At 43.4% G+C, this 26,719-nt stretch overlaps 1 protein-coding gene across 3 annotated transcripts in view; it reads left to right on the top strand.

Annotated features, from left to right (window-relative positions):
- PAMR1 (peptidase domain containing associated with muscle regeneration 1) overlaps positions 1–26,719 on the top strand; it is a 55,594-nt gene that overhangs the window by 8,778 nt on the left and 20,097 nt on the right. For all 3 annotated transcript variants that reach the window (XM_059849248.1, XM_059849250.1, XM_059849249.1), the window contains exons 2-6: positions 20–196; positions 943–1,071; positions 6,892–7,006; positions 12,292–12,509; positions 17,622–17,729. In XM_059849248.1, the coding sequence (XP_059705231.1) occupies positions 20–196; positions 943–1,071; positions 6,892–7,006; positions 12,292–12,509; positions 17,622–17,729 (747 nt within the window). The remainder of the gene's footprint in view (positions 1–19; positions 197–942; positions 1,072–6,891; positions 7,007–12,291; positions 12,510–17,621; positions 17,730–26,719) is intronic.

Here is a 26,719-nt window from a genome sequence, read left to right as displayed (position 1 = left end):
TCCTCTCCGTTCTCTGCAGAGTACACAGTGATCAATGAAAACTGCCCAGGAGCTGAATGGAATATCATGTGTCGGGAATGCTGTGAATATGACCAAATCGAGTGTGTCTGCCCAGGACAGAAAGAACGAGTGGGCTACACCATTCCCTGCTGCAGGAACGAGGAGAATGAGTGTGACTCCTGTTTAATCCACCCAGGTATGCTTGTGGCCATGCTGTGCTCACACCAAATCTTTGGCCAAAGCATCATGGCAGATGCTGGGCAGGGCAGTGGTGAACAAGCACATCTCACTGAGGCATGGGATTGTCCTGCATTTCCTCAGGAACTTCATCAGCCAGCTGACAGCAGCAAGACACTTGGCAAGGTTCCCCCAAAGTAGGTAGCATCACTGGCCAAAAACCCCAACACTTCCTACTAGCAGTGTTGCCAGGATGTCTTGGGCAGGCTTGGAAATTGCCAAAGGTGACACTATAGCTGGCCTCACACCAGGAGTGTTTTGGGGGTACTCTTTGTTGATTTGCATCCCCAAAGGAAAAAAGGAGAGATAACTTGGAAGTCCCACAAGCCAGGAGGAAAAAGAAAAGTGACAGGTGATAGGAGGAGAGAGCAGGAGGAGCTAGGACCAGTTTAGAAGTCATTAGAATAATTTAGGCTGGGCCCAAGTGGCATCAGCACACTCATGCAGACTCCTGAGAGAGGCGTTTACAGTTGGAGCAATGAGATTTAGAGGTTTGGGCAACTCAGATCAGGAGTTTGGTTCCAAATCTCAGTTTGAGCTGCCTAGGGTGTGGAGGTTGGGTATGGTTCCCAGTGGGAAAGCTGTCAGCACCTCTGCAGTCATTAATGTCATTGGCATTTTCTGTGGAAAAGACAGAGAGGCTGCTCCTCTTCCCACAGGGCAATCCACCTTGGCTTTCATCTAACACAGTGGCTCTCTTTTTAGGCTGCACCATCTTTGAGAACTGCAAGTCCTGTCGCAATGGCTCCTGGGGAGGGACACTTGACGACTTCTACATCAAGGGAATCTACTGTGCAGAGTGCAGAGCTGGCTGGTATGGAGGGGACTGCATGAGTAAGTGTCCTGCACGGGCAGGGAGGGATGTCAGGGACAGGGAGTGGTGGGACAGAGCCAGGGCCATGCTGTGCCTTTCCAGCTATTCCTGTACAGTGACCCTTGCAAAGGGCACCAGCAGAAGGCAAACACAACCAGGCACTAAGCAGTTCTACAGTTGGGGAAAAAGCTTCTCTCCCAGTGCCTATCTGAGAGGAATTGGACTGGGACTCATGTCATGGTGGGTTAGAACCCTACTAAATGTCTGTTTGGGTTTGGTTTATTTTTAAAACTTTAACTTCCATGAGTCTGGAAATCTTCTGTAATCTGCATTTCTTGGACACACATCATCATAGCCTCTGAACATAAGCATAAACATTTACAAGGGCAACAGCTTTATCAAAGAGCTTACCCTCTGTCCTCCTTCAAGCCCTGCCAGCCCCAAGGATATCCCAGTGCTTCCTTCCTCTGCCATACATCTTCAACACTTCAAGGTACCTCTAGAAAACACTGTCTTGCAGCTTTTGATTATGTCACAACAACAAGTTGTTTCAGGCCCTGGTAGCAATATCTAAAGGTTTTGTACCTGACAGTGTACAAAAGCGCCTCCTTTTTAGTTTTGCTAAGTTGTTAATCCCAATTCTGTCTTTAAATAATAAATTCCATCAGCTAACTGTATAACGTTTAAGACTGGTATTTCCTTCACCAATTTCCCACCAGTGAAGGTGAAGCTTACTTTCATTTTTTATTGACTGTCTCTTTGTTCACCTTTCGCTGGAAGGGATAAAAGCAGAGTCTGCTTTCCCTACTCTGTTCTGTTCATTGTGCTATATACCTTAGGCTTGTGTCCTCTTAGTCATTGATTTTAAAGCAACAATTTAACTTGCTTTCACAACACTACCCACGACCATTCAGGAGGTGAAAGCATATAAAATAAAATCATTGCTTCAAATAGCAGAATGTGGGGAATCAACATGTTTCAGCAACAGAGCTATCTCAACCTTGAGGCTTTGGAAGTTGATCAACTGAGTGCCCTGCCGTTTATGGTGTGATTTCTGAGAACACTTTAAAGTCCCATTCTCTCTAGGTGCATGCTGGAGCTCCTCTGGAATTTCTTTAAAAGAAGAGCCAAGAAAGAGTCATTAACTCATCTAATTTTTCCTCCATTTGCCTGAATATATTGGTTGTCTACAGTATATTTCAGTTTATTCTTCCCACTTGTATTGAAGCAAACACACCTTCACAGAGAGATCTATTTGGATATTTTTGCAGTACTGAAATTTTGGACAGCTTTGTCTTAGAACGTTTTTCTTACTACTTGCTCTTTTAAGGGAAGCAGTGTGACACTGAGGCTATGTTCTCTTTCATGTAGCTCTATGGTACTTGAGAGGTGGGGTAGGAAAGTCAGACAGTGCTGTTGTCTCTTCCACTCTTAAAGTGGGGACACAGAGGATAGTTGTGATGCCAGCACATCCTGAGCTCCCCTTTTGTGGCCATCGCAATTTTGGCCTTGATGGCTCAGGCATGGAGAAAACTGCATGTCTGCAAAGCAGCCCATAATCATGACGGGTGCCGGACTGCGCCTCCCAGCGATGTGGCTTTGGGTCTGGAGGGTGGCCAGCAAGTAGCCTCGGAATGCCAGCAGGCACAGGCTGCTGGAGCCGTGGATGTGCTAGCACACCACATCTGGGAGAGCACAGGAGGAGCCATCTCTCTTTGGTACCTGCATACGGCATCACAGATGAAACTTTGCAGCCAGCCCTGGGCGCCTGGCCAGCGGCAGAGGGCCAAGAAATCCCAGAATTACAAAGAAGTGCCAGCACGGTAATAGCGGGCTGTACAAAATCTGCCTGCTTCGTCCTACACTGCCAACGCCAGCGCTGCCGGAGCACGGCGCGGCCTCTCGTGCGGCGCGGCCGGGCGGGCGGGCGGGCGGCAGCTCCCGCCGGGAGCGCCGGGCTCTGTCTCCCTCTCGCGGGGCCGGCGGGCGCTGCCGCCGTGCCGCGGCTCCCGGGCTGGGCCGGCCGGGAGGGCGAGCGCCGCCCCGTCCGCATCCCTGCGCTGCCGGGCCGTGCTGAGGCAGCGCCGCGGGCACGGCACGCCCGGCCCGGCGGGCACCGCAGGCCCCGGCCGCCGCGGGCCCCGCCGGCAGCGGCGCCGCACGGGCGGTAGGGGGCGGCCGGGGGCCCGCGGGAGGCCGCGCCGTGAGGCCCCGGTGATGCCGCAGGTTGGGCGCCAGGCGGGGAGCGCGGGGGTGCGGAGGATCTGCGGGCAGGATCAGTGCCTGTTGATACTGTAGGCGGCGGGGGGAGCTGCGTGGCACGGTCTGGGTACCTCCGGGACAACAATGAGGCCTAGCCCCCGGCAGCGCTCCAGAGACTGAGTGCATTCGCCAGCGCAGGGTGGGCCCCGAGATTTGTGGGAGCTGCCGGCAAAAGTAACGATGACAGAGGGCCATGGCAACGAAGAAGTACCACGGGATGGCCCATGGGTCTGTCAGGTTTAAGGTATCCGCTGGCATAGCTGGAAGCATGGGTATGGCTGAAAACCCACCAAAGGATACCAGATCATTTGGTAAAAAGATAAAAAGGGTAGGCCAAAGAAGTGCTATTAGGAAATAGGCATGCTGACTAGATTTAATTGGGTGCTAGGATGTTTCCTAATGGGACTTCTCTTGGATTGAATAATCATGCCCAAGAGGCACATCAGGCTCTAAAACCAGAAGAAAACCAACCCTACAGAACCCTTTCCTCTGTACCCTGAACTGCAACAGTTTTTGCCAGCCGCAGGTTGTAATGTCACTTCAAGGCACATGCTCCATCAAAGCAGGGGAGAAAGTGGTGTTTTCTAACAGCTGTTCTCAGCTCTGCTGTCTACATGTGGACCCTGTGCCAGACAAAAGAATTTGTAGTTTTTGAAACTTTCTGAACATTACTGTTTTGCATATTGGTGATCAACAACCAACAGGAAGCAACAAGTTGTGACAAGTGACAGCTGCCTTCCCATATCAGCCTGTTTCTGAAGAGCAGAAACCTTTCTACTGTCTTTCTCCTCTGTTCAGTCATCTTGACTGTTGAAGGAGCATCACATCTGAGATGCAGCACTCAAACAGAAGATAATGAGTTTTTACCAAAGGTCGTCTCAGGACCTCTCCCTCCATCAACACACACGTCTCTGTGGGCTACAACTCAGAGGTCCCCTGAATTTTTTTATTCTCTGTTAGTAACAAGCCTTGGAGGAAATCTTACTGTGGCCCTGAAAGCTGCCTTTTTTTCAGGAACAGGAACGGAACAAGGATGTTGATGCTCTGCCAAAGAGGTTTATTTTTTTGTAAATGAGGCAGAATTTGCCAGCATTTGTGTTTATGATGTAAATTATTTTTGAGGGCTTTCCAGGTCTCCTGCAGATTTAGAATAGGAAGAGAAAAGACTCCTTTTGATCAACATATGATTGAACTGTTGGTCTTGGGAGTCAGCCTAACTTCTGCTAGAAGCGCTGGAGATTAAAGAACACAGATTTGATGTGATTGCAAAGGTGCTTCGTGCAGAGAAGGGTGGGAGCAAACCTGAGAACGTTCTTTTGGAGAGTGTCACTGAATGGCTCCTCTTTAGTCTCTGGACCACCTGCTTTGCTGGCCAAACCTACTTCCTCGGCGCCAGTGTTCAGAGAGTTCAGGCTGTACCATGGCAAACAGAGAAGTGTGTTTAGTATGCCGTGCATACAAGTATCTCTTTTCACCAGTTCTTTGGCTTTCCTTTGTTTAAGGCATTGAAAACTCAAAAACCCTTCAGGACGAAAGGGAAACTTTCTTTGAGGTGGTCCAAGCCCCCTGTCAAACCCTCTGAAGATTTCTAGCAGCTTTGTCTCAGGTTGTTTTTGAGGCAGGAGCCAATGGCAGCACAAGGGCCTGTTTCTTGCTGTGGGAAGGAGCATTATCATTTTCACCACAGCAGATCCTGCTGTACTCGATGAATCGTAATGTGGTTGCTGGGCACACTCATTAATCCTCGCCTTTTACAGAGGGAACTGAGCGAGCTGCAGAAGAGGATGAAACACTTTTGAGGAACTCTTCTGAGCAGGATTTCTGTTTCCTTGGGTCCTGCTTAATTAAGGGTAACCGAGGGTAAATGAACAAAGGGTATTTCATTTGAGCAACACTTTCTTAAGAAGAAAGAGGAGGAATTGACCTGGAGTCTTCATGTTTCCCCATAGACCAGATGCAGCAGGATTGATTTCCAGACACTATGATCAATGGGAACCACAGATGCTCGGTACTTCACCAAATCAGGTCACTGTCACCCTTTCTCCCTCGGGAAGGAAGGGCCCGGAGGCGAGTGTTAAAACCCTCTGTTTCAGTAGGAAACATTCATCCTGGGTTACTGCTTAAAAGCTTAGGGTTTCTCTAGGGAAACAGATGGAAGCAGCAGAGCTTTCTGTCAGACTGAAGAGGTAAAAAGAAGTGAGAGAATTGCTGTGGAGGTCTTTTGGGTCATTCAACTTTTTGCTTATCCTCATCTGTGGTGTGTAGGCTCTCCTGATTAGGTGACACTGTTAGACTGAATTGCAATTTTTGGATTACAGATACAGTCTCATACTCCAGCAAAGCAACAGAAGGCTTACCAGGGGAGGTAGTCATGTGCAAGACATGTACGAGAAAGATGTAGTCAGGAAAGTAGGAACTGAAAAATTAGCTCTGTCTGATACATAGTGACTTAACTGTGTATTTTGCTAGGATGTGCATGTGCAGATCACAGTAAAATCACTAAACAACTTTGCATCTTCCACAGAGGAAATTATAATTAGCCGTATTTTATAGCTGGGGAAAAGGGAGAGGTTACTGAAGGTGAGAGAACTCTCTGGGCTAAAAATGTTCAGCATTCAAGATGAGGAATTAGGACAACTATCCCTGGACAGATGCCTAGGGACAGCTGCAGGATTGTCATGAAAAGATATTGCTCCCCCGGTGTGACCTTGTCTGCTGTTTGTCCAGCTCATTGTCCTCTGATGGTTTTCTTAGATTGGGCACAAATGACTGGAGCACTTCATCTTATCCTGTTGGTGCTGAAATACATTCCATAGTATGGTGAAAAACTGAGAGAAGCACAGGCAGAGTGGAACAAGACTAGAGGAAGGATAAGAATGAACCTGAAAGAAGAGATAAGGGCTGTATATTCTATATGTGTCACAGTGAGTCATCAGTGTCACGCTGATGATAGAGGAGCTGTGATGTTTATATATCTTCATTGGCATGGTGGCATTAACATGCAAGGATGATGTAGTGAATCCTGAGGACAAGCTTGTCCTCTACAAATATATCAGCTCTTTTTCCTCCTAGAGTCTCCTTATGAGGGACTAGCAACCATGACGTTGGGTGCTACAGATTTTTTGTCTCATTCTTTTGCTTGAGCTAATGCAGGTGTTCATTGTCGTTTTGTCACTTTCCCAGCAACTTCCTCAGTTTCAGTGGTTGCAAATGTCAGCATGGGCTCCATTAAAACTGTTCTGAGCTGGAGCATCAGCCAGGTGTGTAGGTGGGCTAATTAATAGAGAGGGAAAAGCTGCAAGAATTGGTTTCATGAAGTTGCATTGCAAACCAGGGACAATGCAATCAACTACAGTTTTCCTGGGGGTACTCTTAGCCTAGACAATACTCCAGTATAGTCATAACTCTTTACAACCATTGTGGGGCTGTCCCAGTATTTTATACACTGCCTTGTAAGAAAGAGTGTATCTTCCTAAGCCATTCCGTCGTCTCTTTCTAGTGTTATTTCTACATATATTTTCTTCAAATGTCTCTTGAAGGTCCTTCACACAATTTTTTTTCTTCTTTTTTCTCCCCAGGGTGTGGGCAGGTTCTTCGGGCTTCCAGAGGTCAGATTTTGCTGGAGGGTTACCCACTGAATGCACGATGTGAATGGACTATCCATGTTCAAGCTGGATTTAACATTGAGTTAAGGTGGGTCCTACTGCCTTTTAGCCAGCTCTGATTTCAGGTGGGCATTGGGGTGTGTGGGTAACCAAGAGTCAAAGAGGGTCAGCAGCTGTGAGCTCTGGGGCAGTGAGGGTATAGCAACCACTTTGCATTTTTCCCCAGCTCTTTCTCCTGGTCTGGCTTGGACAAATCAGTGCTGTTCTTTCAATTCCCATTAAGGACAGATGGATTCTGAGGAGAGTTTCTCAGGCATTGGGCACAATGTGTCTCTTTAGAGGTGTTTTCAAGACTTTGACAGCAAAGCACCCAATATTTCCTGAACTGAGCTGTACCAGTGTGAATTAAGGCATTCTTTGAAGAAAAGATAGAAGAATGTTTTAATATAATGTCTCATGCAAGGAGAGAGTTGCCCATGAGTCCTACCTTGCATTTAGCCTTCATTATCCCTCTCCTTTTTTTTTTCACTCTTTTCATCAACCCTGTTGTCTATCAGCCTCAGTTATTCCTCTCTCCATTCCTATGCTTGGAGGATGTGATTGGTTCTCTGCAAGTCACAGAATCACAGAATTAACTAGGTTGGAAAAGACCTTTGAGAAGATCAAGTCCAGCCTGTGACCTAACACTACTTTAACAGCTAAATCACCACACTCAGTGCCACATCCAGTCTTTTTTTAAACACTTTCAGGGATGGTGATTCCACCACCTCCCTGAGCAGCCCACTCCAATGCCCCATCACTCTTTCAGTGATTAATTTTCTCCTAATGTCTAGCCTAAACTTCCTGTCACACAGCCTAAGACGGTGTCCTATTGTCCTGTCATCGCTCTTCTGAGCTGTGTATGCTTGGACCTGTTAACCAACCCCTAATGACTCAAGCTCACAGTTCCTGCCGAGTGAAGGAGAGCCTCTTGTTGGGGTAATTAGTAATGTTTCCAAATGTGCACTGCAGGGTGCTCACACATGGAGCAGGAAGTGTGGCAGGGGATGGTATTCCAAATACACTCGCTAATATAATAAAAAGAATAGCTTAACCCTTCACATCAATATTTCACCGACTTTGGAGCCCAGGTAAAAAAACTATGCTGGATACATAAACAGTTAAAATACATTTAAACAGTTTAAATATGTTTGAAGAGACACTTAATGGGAGGAAGAACAGCAAATAGTTTAAAAGAAGAGCTTGTGGTTTACCCACACTAATGCACTTTTTTCAGACCTGCAAATGCAAGCCTTTTGTGTAGCTCTGAGCTGTTATTGCCTAGAAAGCCTTTTGTAGAAGACACAGGAAGAATGCTGTGAGGAAGAGTTTTCTGTTCACATGGCACAACTTTGCATCAGTGTCAGTCAGCATGGATTGTATCTGCCTTCTTTTTAAGAGATATTGTTGGTGAGGTGTATGATTTGCACAGCCCAAGCTTAGGGAAGTGATATTTTTCTACATTTCTGAAAAGGGCTTTGTCAATTGGGAGGGTTAAAGTGTGCTTCAAGAGCTACAGGTGTCACCCTGTCTTTGCTGTTGTGGGGATGGATGTGTGAGTGGAAATGGATCCTGTGCATGCACGTAACTATTGAATGCACCTGTGTCTGGGTGAAGTGTTAACAGCCAGATGGCATCAGGCACAAGATGCAAGAAAGGAACCAGAGGTTATTTTAACAAAGAACACTATATTGAAGAGCAGAACTTGCTGTGGCTGCACGAAGGAGACTCTAATCTGTTTTCAAAGCAGTAGAATGTGGAGTGCTGTAGTTAACAGATGTACTAACTCTTTGGAGAAATCAGACTTCCACTCTAGACCCTGAGAGCCACCCATATGCAGACTAGGAAGATGTGTCACATGAGATCCATACAGCTCACTGTATGGTTCACAGTTCACTGCTCAATTTTGCTGTTACAGAAGATGGAAGACTTTTAACATAAGAGTGCCTTTCTCTTCCTCCCTATGTCCATCCTTCCTGCAATCAAATAAACGTAATACTAGGTATCACCTTGATGTGAAATAATGTTACATTTCAACTGTGAAGGTCTCCAGGAGGGAAGCCTGGACTACCAAACTTCTGTTGTCAACATCTAATTTATCTGAGCTGGCCAACACTGGAGAGTCCTAAAGCCCTTTGCCTACCCTGATGATGAGCCTAATGTCTGAATGCCTAGAAATCTCAGCAGATGACATAGTGCTCCCAGTGAAAGATCAGGAGCCCTCCTGAATGTCCACACTTAACCTTGCCACCCTGCAAGTCCTGCAGGAGGCATAGAGGAAATCTTCTTGGCAAAGACGGAACAGGAGGTCCACACAGAAGGTAACCCTGTAGTGTGTTCTTAGTCAGTTGACATCTTCAAGGTGCACCACCTCAGAGCTGTCCATTGAGGTATTTCAGCAGTTGGATATTGTGGAAAAGATGTACATTTAATCTAAAACTTCACCTTTAGGTTGCTCCTACACAGAAGGACAGGTTCACCTAAGCTATCCAAGAGAGCCTGCCTCCTGGGTCTGCCATCCGTGTTTCCTTCGCTGTGTTTTCATATAAACATGCTGATCTCCTCTGTGGGTGGTAACTGCTTAGAGCTGTAATGCACAGCCAACATTGTGCTGAATCAGCACAACTGCCAAGAAAAGAACTCCTTTTTTCATTCTCTCTGTGCACAAATCCTGTTTGCTGCCACCCTGGCTTGCAAGGGCCGGGATGGGGACGGCGTAAAATAGGAGGTGAACAAAGTGGTTGTCTTTGCTTACATAGGGCAGGAAGAGTAAAACTCCCAGGAGCACAGATAAATCTTCCCTTGCTTTAAGCTGTGCCATGCAGTCCTTTGAGGGTTGGCTCAGCAGAGCTGTTTTGATAAATAGTGTCCATGTGGTGGTGGTAGTTTGTTTTCTCTGCTGCTTTTGCCAGCCTTGGGGGTTTTTTTGGGTTGTGATGTATAGGCTCCCTCAGCCTGAGTCATGTCAAGGATGTCATATCACAGTGGAAGTAGCTCACAACTTTCCTTTCGTGCCTCAGCAGAGATGCAGTTTTAAATATGTCCTTTGGCTAGAAGCTTTCCTCAGAGGGGTTGGCCAATGTAAGCCACTGCAGCCACTGATGAAATGAAGACAATACTTTTCATTCCATTTTGTATCTGATGACCTGTAGCACAAAATTAGCATGCTGAATTTTATAATATCCAAGAGAATTATTATATAATTACGCTTTCACTGGTGAGGAAACTGAGGCCTGTTGAATTGTGTGTACCTGAGGCTTAAACAGCAATAGACCTCACGGTCTGTAAAGGGCCCTGTCAGCTGGGCTGTAGCCAAGAGGTTTTTAAAAGCTTTGGCAGGTTTCCTGACCTGCCAATTCTGAGTCTTAATCACAGGATCCCATGTCGTCAGTACAGTGTATCTGCTTCTTTGCCAAATTAAATAAAATGCAAGTTAGAACCCCTATGCTTTTCACATTTTCTATTCTGTTTTCATCATTTTTTAAAACAGAGAAAACAAACAATTAAAACCAATATTCTGTGTATGGTTCTTTCATTCTCTGTGCCTATGTCTTGACAATCTTTGTTCAGGAACACACATCAAGACGCAGTTTACCTTTACATCTATAAATAATAGTGCTCCCAGTACATGTTAGGCATTCCAGAAATTTTCCTTTTGTACTTGCACACATACTTAATTTTAATCAGAAATGTACCAGTTCAGAAAACCAGAAAGTATTTTTAGGATTGTGTCAGGATAAACTGTAGCCTGATAAGTGTGACAAAGATGAACGGGTTAATTTTTATTGCTCTGCAGCTTCCGTAAGGGTAGATCCCTTGGGTATGTTTCACCAGTGAAAGAATGTTTTGAAAATGTAGTGTATAACCTGATTCGTGTGAGGATGTCTCTGACAGACCTGACAGAACTAGAATTCAACTCATGTATTTTAGACAAAGCAAAGTTGAATTATCTCTCTCTAATGCATATTTAAAGCAGATGTTTTGTTTTTTCTTCTACATTCCATCAGATGATTTAAAAAACTGAGGGGTTCTGCTCTATTGGTGCAGCTTCCTACAACTGCTCAGTCATTTCTCTGTAGGTAGTGTACTCTTGATGTTCAAAAATCAGCCATAGGGCCTGAACAAAGGTGACTGAATGAAGAGGCCTCTTAAGTCAGCTCAAGAGTTGTCAAGGGAAGGTGGAAGAACGTGGAGGCCTCCTTAACATGGGCACCTGAGACTGAAGATGGGAAGAGTATGAAACTGGCTCCAGAATTCTCTTCCCTTCAGACTGTGAGGTCCAGGAGCAGATCCAAAATTTGTCTCACCTCTCTGGTGTGAAAATGCAATCTTTGCAAACCACTAGGCCCACACTGGAATAGGGAGATACAGCCTAATCCTAAATACACATCTGCAGTATTAGGAGTCTTCAGGAAGATCGAGTACATAATGAGTTTCATTTATAAAATATCCTGCTGAACAGTTAGTAACACAGCCTCTCCCAGGCCCATTTCTTCTCCTTTTCCTGCTGTACCAAGGCTGAGCCCAGCCCCCTGACCATTGCACATTCTCCAGAGGCACTTGGTGTTGCTCCTTCTGTTTCTCGTTCATATTCTGGTGGGGTGCTTTGGCTCTGTGCCCACCTGAATTCCAATGGCAGCCTATAGCATGGCTGTTAATGAACAAAAGCCTTGCACAGTGGCTGGATCGAACTAGGAAAGGACAGACATTGTGGGAAAAGGCTTTAAGTATTTCCCTTCTGCACTAATTCCTGTGCCTTATTTCTGCTCTCAAAAGACGGGCAAGTGCCACACATTGCGGATTTACTACCATTTTGCTTTCTAATGCAAAATGTGCTGTAGTATTTTGATTCTGTTTCTGTGGCTGTTTCTGCTTCTGTTACATCCCCAAGCTTTTCTTGTATTCCTCCTAATTGCTGACTTCTGAACATCACAATGTAAACAGCTTTTGAACCTTGTTATTTTATACTGTAACTTTCAGTACTTAGAACTTTATTTAGGCCAAATAGAACAATTTTTAGCAAACAGCGACAGTAGAAATATGCCCCCTGTAGTGCCTGAGCCTGGATGGAAGTTCTGACATTGTATTATGGTTAGGGACCTGATGCACATGTATAGACTGTATGACTTCAATTTCTCTATTCTGATTCTTGTATTGAGTTGAGCCAGCTTCTAAGTGTCATGATGCAAAAATTGAGATGAATGAAGGGTCTTTGTGTAGTTAAGGACTTGTTGATTGACTGAGGAAGGTAGGCCCTAAATACCTAAATGCCCAAATAAATAGTATTCAGGGTACACAGGTCAGCAGTCTGACTGTTTGTCCTTGTTCCTCAAGATTTTCCATGCTGAGCCTGGAATTTGATTATATGTGCCAGTATGACTATGTGGAGATTCGTGATGGGGACAATTTGGACAGTCGAATAATAAAGAAATTCTGTGGAAATGAGAGGCCACCTCCCATCCGAAGCACTGGGTCTTCACTCCATGTCCTCTTCCAGTCTGATGGATCCAAGAACTTTGATGGATTTCATGCTGTCTTTGAAGAAATTACAGGTAACCTAATCTAAAAGTGGAACATGCCACTCATTCTCATTAATTCAATTTCACTAATCTCTTTGCCTGTTTTGCTTCATTAAAAACTTTCATGCTGTGTTGCCAACAGCAACTTACATAAAGTCAGTGTGGGGAAGATTCAAAAGCTGTCAGATGGCATGTGAATGTGAGGCTCTTCTAAAAAAGACTGAATTCCTTCTTCTATGTGAAGAACAAGCACATCAGCCAGCAGAGAAAAGCTGCTGTTTTGTGTGACTTTTCTGTTTGAATTGAAGAATTAAGAGCACAGAGGAAGTAGAGGAAAGGGGCATGTGTATCTGCAGTGGCAGAAATGCTTAATGCTGTATGCAGGGGGAGAGTCATTGTCTCAAGCAGCAAAAACCTGATGCAAAGTCTCATAGATAGTTCAGTGAAAATGCACTGACAGAACTCTTGTGTTGGCTCATGTACCATTAGGAATTAAAAAAAACCCCCAACCAACCAAGACCAAAACAAACAAAAAATCCCCAAGTGTGTACGTAGAATGAATTATTTTCTTTAAGAAAAAAAAAATGAAGAGGCGTTTCCCATTCTGTGATGATCTCAGTGTAATGAATGACAGAAGTGGGGCTCCAGAATTACTGGTTTCATTACTACTCAGTACTTCAGTCCCCTACCTTGCTTTCCATAGTTTCAAAATAGCACTGAAAGTGTAGCTGGCTTGTCATTTTGCCATTGGATTTGCAGCAGCCTCCACGCTCATCCTGGATCTTCCTTGTTTAGCTATGTAAGGAATTTTGGTCAAATCTATCTACAGAACTCCTGGCACAGAAGACTAATCAGACTGTGCTGTTTTGCCATAGATAAACCCTGCAGGATCTATGACTCACCATAACTTGCCTTCTGTACACCCTGGTGACCCACATTTCATGAGGTCATCCAGGGTATATCTGGCTCAGGAAATTTAGTTAGTTTATATAACCCTTATATAAATACACCAACCCTGCTCTTAACAATGATCAGAGGTGTATCTAGCAATCTGAAATGTTCATACATCTGGATGTAGCTCCTATGCCATTTCTCAGCCTGCCCTGTTCTTCAAATGTCACCTTTAGCACCTGTTAGCAGGAGCAGTTAGCTATTGATAATTTGCCTGGGTTTACAGCAGGAGAGGCGATAGAGAACAAATGAGCGTGGTGTGGGCTATGTTGCATAAGGGCTGCCTACACTCAGGGAACTAACATTTTCCATATGGTGCAAGCTGAATTGGTTCTGTTTTCTCTGCCCAGCAGGGAACACTCGGTATTTGAATATTGTTTAGCACTTTATTTCCGCCCCATTTTGAGTGGTAATTATTCTGAGGCTGTGAGGCTGCAAGTGTGGTAATCCACACAGAGCACATTGTAAAGGGCTTCTCAGAGTTTGTGAGGAGCTCTATTTGTGCACTTTATTATGAGGCTGTTCTGGTGCAATGTGTAGTGCAGTGAAAGGCTTTTCAAACACTCCCAGTGTCTTTTTATGTGAAGCCCTAACCTGGCCAGCAGGACCATTTAAGGGAAGAATAGAGTGTGCATGGGGCAGCATAGAATTGAAAGTGGGGGCAGCACAGGATCGAAAGCTCTGGCAGCACATTGAAAACTGAAGCATTTGCCCTGAAATTTCCTTCTGTGCACAGCACTGTGGAAGAGCCAAGGTCTCCAGAACAGATTTCATGGGGCTTACTAAAGCAATTCCCTATGCTGCAGGTGAGAGCAGCAGCAGCAACAGAGGTGCTTACAGGATGTGGACTAGGACATGAAGGTGATCTGGTGTCCCCCATCACCTTAGTGTTGTAGTGGAAAGGAGTACACAAAGTCAAAAGTGAATTCCTTTTTTTTTTCTGCCTCCTCTTCCTCTGAGCTCAGTACTGGCTTAGAAGCCATAGTTTGCTGAAGCAGGGCCACTGGCTCCACAGAGATCACTGGTTCAAATTCCAGAAAGGTCTTGATTCATACAAAATAAGCTGCAAAGCCTATATCTCCTTTAGGAAAGGTCACTGTGTGAATAGTTATTAAAGGATGAAACCACACAACCTGCTGTGCTGCCTAGTCTGGAAGCAGGTGCTAGGTCCCATCCCATGCCAAGTGTGAAACAGGAGCCAGTAATTGGCATGAGTGACTAGAAGTCACTCAAAAGAATTCAGATGAGAAGCATGGGAGGCCAGATGGGGAGCTATCAGAGTCTCTTAAGGATTAGACATATGCTGGATCCAGTTAGATGAAAGCCAGTTACTGACTTTCAATAACGCTTTCCTTTCTGTACACCCTAGTGGACATAAAAAAGCGAGTGGACATAAAATAGTGGCTTTAAACATTTGTAGTATTGTCCCTTGTTGTTTTGACTTAAGCCAGGAAATCAAGACTCCTTAAAACAGAAAAAAAATATTTAGTGATTTTTCGTATCAGGCATTTTCAAGGAGAGTATCTGACACCCTTATTCACTTGACTTGCTTACTTTCCAGAATCAGGAGACAAAGCTGGGACAAAGACAAAGATAAAAGTTCACTAGCTTTAACCAGTGACAACAAAAATATCAGTCTGTAAGGAGTCTTCTCCTTCCCTTTCTCAGTGATATTTTATATTAGTTGTATACAGTACAATTGCCACATATATATTTTCTTTTAACAAATGAATTACTGTCCTTATTCAGGCCTTAATCTTCAATGAGACATGAAAGATATTCATTGCCTGGCCATGTATAAATTGCTCTTACATCACCACATGAAGCCTCCAGAGAAATCTATATGTGGCATCTATATATTTCTTACCTCATGCCATCTGGATAATAAGAAACTTCTCTGAGAGAAGCTGCTCTGAGGTTGGCCCATATGGTGGCAGTGACAGATCCTGGCACACGGGGGCTTTTCCTGAGTTGGGAGACACCTGAGCAGCTTGTGGGAGGCGCTGAGGAGATCTGCACATTGCCAGAACAAGCACCCCTCTGTACCTTCATGCCTTTCAGAGCAGCCCAGGGTGCAGCCAGGGTGTGCAGCAGTTCATGGCACCTTGAGAGTTCAGGGAGGGCAAGGTCCTGCAGCTGCTGCAGAGCAGAGCCCAGGGAGCAGCACCCCGTGGGAGGGGGCGCAGCTATGGTATCCCCTCAGCAGGAGCTATGTCCTCTGCATGCATCAGGAAGGAGGTGATGACCCGGCAGAGCTGCCACATAAACATGGAGCCATGCAGCTCTGGCTGCAGGGAGGGCCAGAACCTGTCTCTTGACTCAGTCATCACTGGCAACCTCTCTTCCCACACTCTTCGAGCACAGGGACTGCAAGGCAAGGACTGGAGCAGCAAAGTCCTTCCCACCATAAGAGATGATCAGTGTTGTTCCTGAGGAACCTCAACATACATGAGTCTCTGGGACCTGATGACATACAGCCCAGAGTCCTGAGGGAATTGGCTGATGTAGTTGCCAAGTCGCTTTTCATGATATTTGAAAAGTCGTGGCAGTTAGGTGAAGTCCCTGGTGACTGGAAAAGAGATAAAAATGCACTCATTTTTAAAAAGGGATAGAAAGGAGGACCGCAGAAACTGCTGATGTGTCAGCCTCCCCTCTGTGCCTGGGAAGTTCATGGAACAGGTCCTCCCAGAGGCTGTGCTCCCAGAAGCTGTGCTAAGGCCCATGGAGAACAGGGAGGTGATTCAGTACAGCCAGGACAGCTTCACCAAGGGCAAGTCCTGCCTGACCAATCTAGTGGCTTTCTACAGTTGAGGGACCACACCAGTGCACATGGGAGGGGCTACAGATGTCACGTCTATGGACTTTCATAAGGCCTTTGGACATGGCCACAACATCCTTCTGGCTAAATTGGAGAGAGATGGATTTGATGGGTGAACTGTTCAGTGGATAAGCAGTTGATTGGATGGTCAGATCTAGAGAGTGGTGGTCAACAGCTCAGTACTCCAGTGGACATCAGTGACAGGTGGTGTCCCTCAGGGGGCCATAGTGTGGTTTGGATTTTGTATGGTAACACACTAACGTTTTAGTGATTGCAAAGTAGTGCTTACTCTAAATCAAGGACTTTTCAGTTTCTCTCGCTCTGCCACTGAGGAATTGCACAAGAAGCTGGGAGGGGGCATGGCCAGAACAGCTGACCCAAAGTGGCCAAAGGGATATGCCATACCACAGAATATCATAAACTGAGAGCAGTTGGTTGGGAGCATGGTTTGCTGCTTCAGGAGGGCCTGGGCTTCAGTGGTATGGTGAACAACTGTGTTGTGGATAGATAGTTTTTTCTCTCCAGCATTATTTCTCTCTCTCTCTCTCTTTCTCTTTCTCTCCCACTTTCAATGTAATTATTCCTATTATTATTATTATTATTATTATCATCATGCTTTATTTTATTTCAATTATTAAACTGGTCATATCTCAACCACTGAGGTTTAGTTTTTTTTTCTCAATTCTTCTCCCCTCCAGTGGTGGTGGAGTGAGGGGCAGCATGGTACTTAGATGCCAGCTGGGGTTAAACCACAATAGTTCTATTGACTTGTGTCCTCTTAGAACAGGCACCAAAAAACGTGTGTGTGCATGTTATTACACAATGGAATTTGCTTATATTTAATGCACAGTTGCACATTCTGATATTAAGTTATGCTGGTGTATACAAACTGTATACAGTTTGATGTGCATCACTTGTTGTATGCAAGAGTTTCCCAGGGACAAAGTAACTCCCAAAATCTAAAACAAGGTCCGAGACACAAAAAAGACCACAAAAACCATGGATCCCAGAACTTATCCCTAAAGTCTGGGTTGAATGGCAGAAAAAATATAGGTTGCTATTAGACTTCTTTAATTTAGTCTAAGCTCTAAAGATGATGTAAACTATTTTTGTTCCTTAAATCTTTCTCATCACTTGACTGCAGTTAAAGGAAAATGGTAAAAGTAATGTATGCTGGGAAAAGAACTGCTTATCCCTATTAGATCCCTCCTTTAGTAAGTAAGGGCAGAAGACTTTTTGACATGCATCAGGCCCTTTACTGTGTCTAACTTCTAACCATGTTAATATGTAATTTACCCCAAGACACAGCCACCATGAGGAAAAACAGGTTCCCCGTCCTATGAGAGACCATGAGCATTCTTGCTTTTCTTTTACAGCTTGTTCTTCATCTCCATGTCTTCATGATGGGACATGCATTCTGGACAAAAGCAGCACCTACAAGTGTGCCTGTCTGGCTGGCTATACAGGGAATCGCTGTGAAAACTGTGAGTACAGGCACTGTGTGCATGAGCAGCCTCCAGGGCTGTCACTGATGCATTAATTGTAAGGAGTGTTGTTGGTGTGTAGGTTTGGTCAGTCATAGATTCAGAGAATGCACTGAGTTTCTTGTGGCATTTTTTAAGACATGTTTCTTGCAGTTCATGAAGATTTCCACTCAGTCACTCTGGAGCTTTATGTCAATGTGTAAAAAGGTAAAACAGACTTGAAGTTGGGAAACTGCACACAAGAAATCTTTGTAATGGATTAGCCTTCTCAGACAGAAGTATCTCTGCCTGCTGCTTTCCACTATGTGCATCAGCTGTTCTCTACTGAAAACACACACCCCAGCTGAGCCCTGTGCTTAATGCTCTAGACTGAGTTAGTCATAGGAAATTCATCTTTCCTCACAGTCCCCTGGAAAGTAGAATTTTGGCATCATGAATGAAAGAGACTTGGGATCAAAAAAAAATGGAAAAGGGTAGATTCTGTTCATATCTGTACCTACAGTCTTATAGCTGATTTTGTCCTGACAAGTGAATTGTAAAATTACTGGATTCAAATAAATTGTCTGTTCCAGTAATTTACTTCTTCATGCATGAGAAAATCTTCCTCTAACAGGGCTCAAAAGAGAATGAGGGAGTAAGAATTTTGCAATATATGCCATGATAAAAGCTGTATCATCCATACTACCTGAAAGGAGCATTCTGCAATACCTAAAGTCACTGAGCTGATCCTGGAAGATTTCATTGATAGTGGTGAAATCCACTTGGGATCATATTTAGCCCAAGACAGAAAGCATGGCTTACTCTATCCTGCTGTGGCATTCCTCTGGCCATAAGGCACACAAATGACATTGTATCAATAGAGAAATGAAAACAAGGTAGGGACAGATAAGTGCATGTAATGGGAAGCAGAGTTTTCAGTTCTATCTCAAAGGAACCAATATACACCAAACTTCACTTCAAAATCTTTTCCCCACGTATGCCATTGTTAGGAGTGGATTTATCTCCTGGAATTTCTTTTATTTCATGAGGGGAGTTAAATCATAGTGGCATGATGAATGCCACTATGATTTAACTCCTTTGAAGAATCATTTTGAGGTAAAAGACCTTTCAATTTCTACACATCCAGAAGTAGCTCAGACATGAGGAGAGATTGTTTCATATTTTCCATAAACCTGAAAAAATTTTGTTTCTGAACAGATTGCACAGATTCCTGGTATGTTTTCTGTAGGAAAGAGGTTGCTAAAAAGTGGAAGTTCCTGACCTCAGGACTAAGAGTGTCTGGCTCTTCTGCTAACAGCCTCTTTCCTGTGAGTAGTTGTTTAGCAGGTCATTTAGGGACTGGAAACTCCTGAGCTCTTTGCAACTGCTCAGCAAGATTAGTTCTGCTCCTTTAGAATGGAGTGAGGGAAAAAAAAGGAAAGATTCCTGTCTGATTCAGAACGAACCAAAATTTCAAATAATTACATTTCCAGCAAACCTCAGCCCTAGTTTTGGCAGGCTCTGCAGTACAGACAAGGCAAAGAATGAAGATCATATTCTTTTACTGACTTTCTTTTGTAATTCCAGTGTAGAAGCTTCACCCGTGCAAACCCACAGAGCAAACAACAGGGGAGATAGGATGGGATTTCTGTCACTGTAAGCAATGAAAGGTACAGGTACCAACAGGATGAAAGAGAGGAGACACTTAAACATATATGCAGTAAGATTTTTAACTTGATGAGAATCTTGCAGTTTGATTTGTGAAAAAACAACTTTGGTGGATAAAATTCTGTTACGTTATGATGTCTGTGGCTGTATGTTTGCCTTTTGCTCATGCTAGGCATAATATTGTTTTCCAGCACCTATATCACTGACTTCTATGTGAGTAGCAAACCTCACAGTTAAAAAACATCATGGCAAATCTTTTTTCTCTCTGGCTTCAAGTAATTTTTTTTCTTAAGATATTTCCTTCAGCTTTGCCAAAATGCATCCTAAGTATTTTCCAATGTATGGGGAGAAAAGCCAGAAAATTAAAGTTTAATTTGGTTTTTTAAGAACAAAAGGAACAACTGGGAAAAATATCTATGGCTGTAATTCTTTAAAAGCTAGTTGTAGTTTCCTGAACAGCCTTTTAGTTTAAATGTTAAAGAGAGATTGTGTCTTCCTCAGAATCTTTCTTTCTGTTATGTCTTTCAGCAAAAGTGCTGTCTTTTGAGGTAGAGACAAGGGAAATAAATTTATTTCTGCAAAAATCTGTCATAAAATAGTCACTTTTGGAGTATGGAATATGATTATGGGCACTATAAGACTGACTTTTTTTTCTGTCTGGTTTTCTTGAAATCAGGTGCAATCCCATTAAAGTTAATGGATAAAAAGTAGGTATAAGAGAGAAGAAAATTAGAGCCCCTTAATGTTAAGTGCATATAGAAGCTCTGAGGTGGTGCAACAGAAGGTACATAGAGAGATATGAGGGTTTTAAAGAAATCCAAGGGACATAGTTCAGATGAAGAGAGTGGGATTATCTCAGGAATGAATTAAGGCCAAATTAAACAAATTTAGCAATGAGTATTTAATGACAGAATCAGAAATTATTTTTGTCCCGTACCATCCCAATGCAGCTCTATCTTTTTGTCTGTTACCAAGTTTAATTTTAAAGATGTGGGAATCACTATTAGAATTATGGAAAACACCCTAATGAGATAAACCACAGGGAACCTATTGTTTCCTCCGTTAAATTAAATTCCATCTATTTAGCAGGATGATCAACATTGGTCAAGCTGCTTTCCTGGGGTCATATTTAACCCTAATTGCCCTGTCACTTACAATTTGCAATATTAATAAAATAATCCAAGGTACAGATTACTTACAACTAGCAGTCTCTTTTATCTTCTACTATGGCAGCCAAGAAATTAACATTTTGTTTGCAATTTGAAGGGCTAATATAGTGATTTAACAGCATGGAGTGAAATGTAGGCATTTATCTTTCTGACAGCTGCTAATATTTTTCAGTCAGTCCTGTTTGAGGGCAAGAAATATTTTATATAATTATGTCTGATTTCACTCCTGAGACTTAAAAAAATGTATATGAAATTGTAAAACAAATGCTAACTTTCTATCTTCTGACCCAAAACACAATAAAGACAAATCCTAAGGATAGAAAAAGATACCTTCTTAAAGATAAACATGCTTTGCTATCATGATACAGTAGGTAGAGAAACATAACTCCTGTTTTAAATACTTGGGCTTCTTTCTGACCTTAAAGTGAATTTGCAGTATAACTACATACCCCTCCCAGTGACCCCTTAGCCATGCTGACATGATTGAGAGCAAACTCGGGCTTTTCTCTTTAACCTTTGTATATTCTAATGCTGTCAGAGGCATTAGGAACCCACAAAATCGGATAATCTTGTTCTCCTAGCATACAAATACACTGAGACAAACCAGCCACTTGATCAAAAGATGCAGGGGAAAAGTAAGAAGCTGACGAGTGCACAACCTGCCTGCTAAAAACCATCCTCTCTAGTGTCAGAATGTCTATGACTCTGTGCAGTGTGACAACTTCTTGTTCAACTCAAACTAAGAAGGGTCTTTTCCAAAGTTTCCCTGTTGAGTTTGCCTGCCGAGGATGCAGCTGTAGAGACAGTATTGCTGGTACCCCATAGCAAACGCTCTTGCCCTCTGCTTGTCCTCCTCATAGAACAGGCTGTTCTGACTCAAGAGTCCTCCCAGGGCTTGCTGGCCCCAAAGCAAGAGACCTTGACCTCATCCTGCCCAGAAATTTCCTGTTACCTCTATTTCAAACAAAGCCAGGCAAACTGGAGTTCCTACGCAAATAAGAAGAGCTTCACTGAATGGGGAATTCAGGGCTGAGATCTGATTTCCATTTTTATTCTGTTTCTTACTCCTGTCTGCCAAGTAGGAGAGGTTTGTTCTGCATCCTAATGAAGAGTCTAATCCAACTGACAAAACTGTATAAACGAACTCCTTGCTGTAGCCTTTGATGTTGCTAGGGCTGGCCTTACTGTGTGCCAACAGGCCTCTGAATATAGCTTTCAGGCCTTTCCCCACAGCTGATATAATCCACTTCCATCCTTTTGGCCCCATACATCTGTGACTTGGGCTGGTTCTTAGGGATGTGCTATCCTATCAGAGCCTCCTTATATCTAAATAGGGAGGAAGCATTAACATCCCACCAACCACACCTCACCCCCTGTTCCTCTGTGGGAGAAAGGAGCCCAGCTGTCAGTGCTTGGCATAAGCTAGACAGAGTTTGAAACCCAGCAGAGCTGAGGATGAGGCACTGAGGAGAGGTTCTGGGCATTGAATCTAGTTTTCTTACCTAACCTTGGATATGTAATGCAGAATTTTCTAATAGCATGCTAGGAGGGTTTTTCTTAATTTTGTCAGAAAGATTCTCAGTAATGATTTCAAGGAGTGCCATAATCACTGTGTAAGTGTATAATCACATTATATCAGTGGATAATCACTTCACCATTTAGAACTCACAAGTGTTACACCTTACCTACACTGCATTATTGCAATGGAAAACTTCAGGTATAATTAAATAAAAACCCCTGAGTCCTTTCTTGCAGTGTTGTACTGGAAATTAGTCCTATTCCAGCTAGGGAAAATGTTCCAAACAGAAATATGACTCTTAATTTCCCTGCTCCTGGGACTGCTATTGGGTTTTGTTGGTTGGTTGTTTTTTTGTTTGTTTGTTGGTTTTTGTTGGTTTTTTTTTTTGTTGTTGTTGTTGTTTGTTGGGCTTCACTTGAATTTTCCAGTGGAAAATGGCTTGTTAAAGATTTTTTAAAGGGACAGAGTTCTTCTTCACTTGTGTCAAGGTCACATTTTTTGTGTGGCTATGTCAAAGATATGAGATTATTGCCACTCCTCCACCGCATTTCCATTGTCCTTCCTATTGGCATATGTGTATGAGATGGGAAATAAAACCCTGCTCCTGCTGTTGAAGGACATATATACCTGGAGCTGCTAAGGAGTAGAGGCTAGTGGCTTTTTTTCACTGTTACAATCCAAGGGCTGCCTTGAGAGCCACGCAAAAACCTTTCACTCAGTGTGGCAGTTCCTGGATTTTGAAGATCCATTAGGGGCTGCAGGCTAAAGCTTAACACAGCACCACCCTTTAGCCTGTCATGCAGCAGCTCTGTAGTGTGACCACAGAATGGTCTCAGAGGTGGCTGTTTTCCAGAACTTTCCTGGAACTGCCTCTGAGAGGCAACATAATATAGAGAGTTTTTTAATAAGTCACTTCAGAGTTCAGTTCTGGTGGCATAATGCCCTCTCTTGTTTTATTGAACTGATCAGAAGAACATTGTGATTCTGTGTAGATGTTTGCTAGGATGTTAGCAAACATACATCCTGCCTCACAACATACTCAGTGCCCCACAGTACACTCCTTCCAGGAAAATCATGTGCTTACAAGGCAATCTGTATTCGTTAGTGCCTAGTGCAGGAATTTGAAGGGTTTGGGTTGAGATGGAGGTAGAGATTTCTGCTCCCAGTTTTCATTTCAGTATATTTTCTGGAGATTTCTCACTTGGTTAGAAGGGTGTTGGAAATGCTCACTGCCAAACTACCAAACACTATGTGTGGTGCTTTAAGATAACCCAACATCAGTTCTGGGTTGTCTTAATTCACTGAGCAATAAACTAAAGCTGTGCAGCTCATGTTACACAAACAGCCAAGATGCCTCATAGGACAGAAAAACCTAAGAGAAAAATGATGTTAATGGCCGAGGATGGATATTACTACAAACATCTGAAGCAGCCACTGAACAACAGCTGCTGTAAATCAACCTGCAAAAACCTGGTCCCTAGGACTGGCCTTTCTCTCAGCCCCATCACTAAGAATGTTGTATTGGGCAAGTCACACACTCTCTGGGAGGAAGGTGCTCATACAACTTACCAGTGTTTGATCTCATAATACTTTTGTAGTGTCTTGAAATGCCAGTGAGCAAGTGTCACTGACAGCAAGGCTGAAAGAGACAGAACATCTGCTTTACTGACAACTCCTCTTCTCACTTTGTTATTTCCTCTGTGTCAATTAACTAGACAATTCTTTTATTTTTTCAGAAAGTGAAACATATCTGGTAAAACCCCATGGTATTCTGCCCAGAGCATAGCCCCAGGCATAGCCAATATCTAAATAAACAAGAAATTGTCTCTTTGTAAATATAATCTGTCCATGTGTAGGCCTGCCATAGGAAAAGAAGTGTATTTCTAAACTATATTAAATATATTCATAGCAATCTCTATTTGCCCACCCCAAAACAATACTGAACTTTTTCCTCAGCCTGCTAAGACATCTTAGAGATAAAACCATCCATAGGATTCTCCCTGGTATGACCTGCCATGTGGAAAGATGAATCAGTGTCAGGAGGACAGGTTGGACCAAGCTACATCTCAGGTATTTTTGCCACACTGGGTGGGACAAAGATACTTTTGCCTGTCATTTCACCACTGAATCACTTAGGAGGCTGAGTCTTTCTGAAAAGCCTCCTCTATACATGGCATAAACCAGCTCTTCAGCACAGAATGAATGCCTGCAGCCCAAAAACCAGTCTGCATCACTGGCACACTTCAAGCTCACCCCCTCCTTTTGCAAAGGTCACAGAATAGGGGGGCTGGAATACAGTTGTTGATGATGGAGATGCTTTCTGCCTCCAAGCTGAGGGTGAGGAGATGTAACTTTTGGGTTTTTTGGAGTTAGAAGAACTGAGAGAAGGGCCCAGAGTAGATTATAGATTTGGGATCTCTGCTTATATCAACCATTCATCATTGTTGGTCAGCTAGCCTCCCTTACCTACTTCACCACCCTCCTAATCCTCTATCCTATTACTGGAGCCCTAGAAAAACAAAATACTCAACTTCTACAAATACTCTAATAGTTTAGAAAAAAACATTGGTCTTCTGAATCAATGAGTGAAGACTACATCTCATAGAATTACACAAATCACCTCAGAAAAAAGGGACTTAAACCTCTATCTCAAACTCCCAAAGCTGATATTTTACATTAAACTATTCTCTCATTTCTACACTTAAACTGCTTGAATGACCCTGTCAGATAACCCTTGCACAAGTTCCAAAACAACAAATAAAGTTAGTAACAGCCCCCACTAAAACCATCCTCACCCTGCAAGAATAAAACATAGCTACACCACTAAAATCTGACTGAGCAGAAAGCATATCCCGCTATCAACAGCAGCCACCCCAAACTATCAGCATCCAGTAAACTCTCCCAAAAACTACCTCCAAGAACTAAAACAAGTCCCACACCATCACCCAAGTCTCTGAAAAGATCTGCCACTAAAAACAAAAAATAAACATAATCCACTGACATTCCACCAAAATAAACCATAAACAGCACCAGAGATATAAAGGAGACCCCCAAACTCAACAACCACCCATACCCTGCAATAGATGCCAACACCAAACCTACCTCTCCAGAATACAGTGATGGGTTGTATGCAACTGCTAACTCTCCCAAAACAAAGCACAGCCCTAAGAAAAGTGCAAAATAGGTCATAATTGTTCCTGCTTGGCCTCTCTCCAGTGTCTATGGCCTGAAAACACATCGTCAGAAGCTTCAATTGCAGGAACCCTCCCAAAATACAACTTTGCTTTTTCTTTTTTCCCCCTCCTGCCCTTCTGTTCAGTCCTCTCTGAAGACTGCTGATACACTGTTAGTACTTCTGGGGTGCAAGCATACAGACTGTGGCTCTTGCAGTGCTTTGGGGTAACCTTAAAACTACTGTGAAAATTTGCTGAAATAAGCAGCATTCTTCAATGCTTACAGTTTTGTTCTTTCCCTTCCCCTTTCCCCCAAGTTCATTAAAAAGCTTTATTCTTCCTTGAGGATTATACACTCAAATATCTCTGAGGCAACTACCTTACACACTTCCCTTCATGGGAATCATTGCATTGTCTTCCATGCTGTTCACTGGTGATGCAAAACACTGCCAAGGCAGAATGGCCCCAGGAGGCAGGAATGATGACAAAATTGACCGGGCAGAATCCCACTTGTTCTTTCTTACGACTCCCAGTTTCCACTTTCGTTCCTTCAAGAGCTCAGAAACTGCATTTCACAGCCAATCAAATTGCCCTGCTACTTCCTTAGTACTCTTCTGCTTTTCAGTTCCCTTCATTTTCTTTTCCCTATACTCTCATCTCAACGCTTGGTAATTTCCAGCTCTTTTTCTAAAATGGGCGATTCCAGGTCTTCCTTCCTATATGAAATTCAGCTCAGAGCCCTGCAAAAGGTTGAATGAAATATTCTGTCAGCTATGCGAAAGCGAATCTCTATCATTATATATTGTTCTCTTGTTTCAGTTAGTGTGCATTCAGAAACACTTTTTCACAGCAATATGCGTTTGTTTAGAGTGCCCTTTTCACCCACTATTGCCTGGGTTTGTCTCTGTTTATTTGGAAAGATGACATCTCCAAAATGAAACACCTCAGGATTATTTACTCTCTCATTTGTAATTTGATATAATAATGAGCATACCTGCTTCTTTCTTGCCCTATAATCTTACCCCTGAGCAGACAGTGCTCTCCCCTGCAGGATGATATTCTGATTTTTCCAAGGGATACATTGAAGAACTTATGATAAATATTAGTTCTTGCTACTGATAGGGAAAATGAATGTTGAGGACTGTTAGGATTTCATTCACTCCTGTATCCCATGCACAAACAGGTCCAGTTGTGTAATTAAATAGGCCGTCCAAGTACCGGAAAGGTTGTATCCAGAGACACAGCCTTCTAAGGGCTAAGAACAATGCTGATAAAGATCAAGTGGCTAATTGTAAGCAACAGCCTCCAAATTGCCTCCGGATGAATAAATCACAGTGAGTGATCCAAGCATATTTTCTCATGGATACGGTCTCATTCACAGAGGCAGGGAGTTAGAAAACATCAGGGGCAACTTCTAATTGGCTGGAAGGGAATGAAAAGATTTGGATTTCAGTAGGGATTACGTCATAATTTTGTGTAATT

This window comes from Haemorhous mexicanus, chromosome 6 (genome assembly GCF_027477595.1).
Source record: "Haemorhous mexicanus isolate bHaeMex1 chromosome 6, bHaeMex1.pri, whole genome shotgun sequence".
NCBI classification, from domain to species: Eukaryota; Metazoa; Chordata; class Aves; order Passeriformes; family Fringillidae; genus Haemorhous; species Haemorhous mexicanus.
Note: the sequence above shows the minus strand (reverse complement) of the source record. Positions and strands in the feature narration are given on the sequence as shown.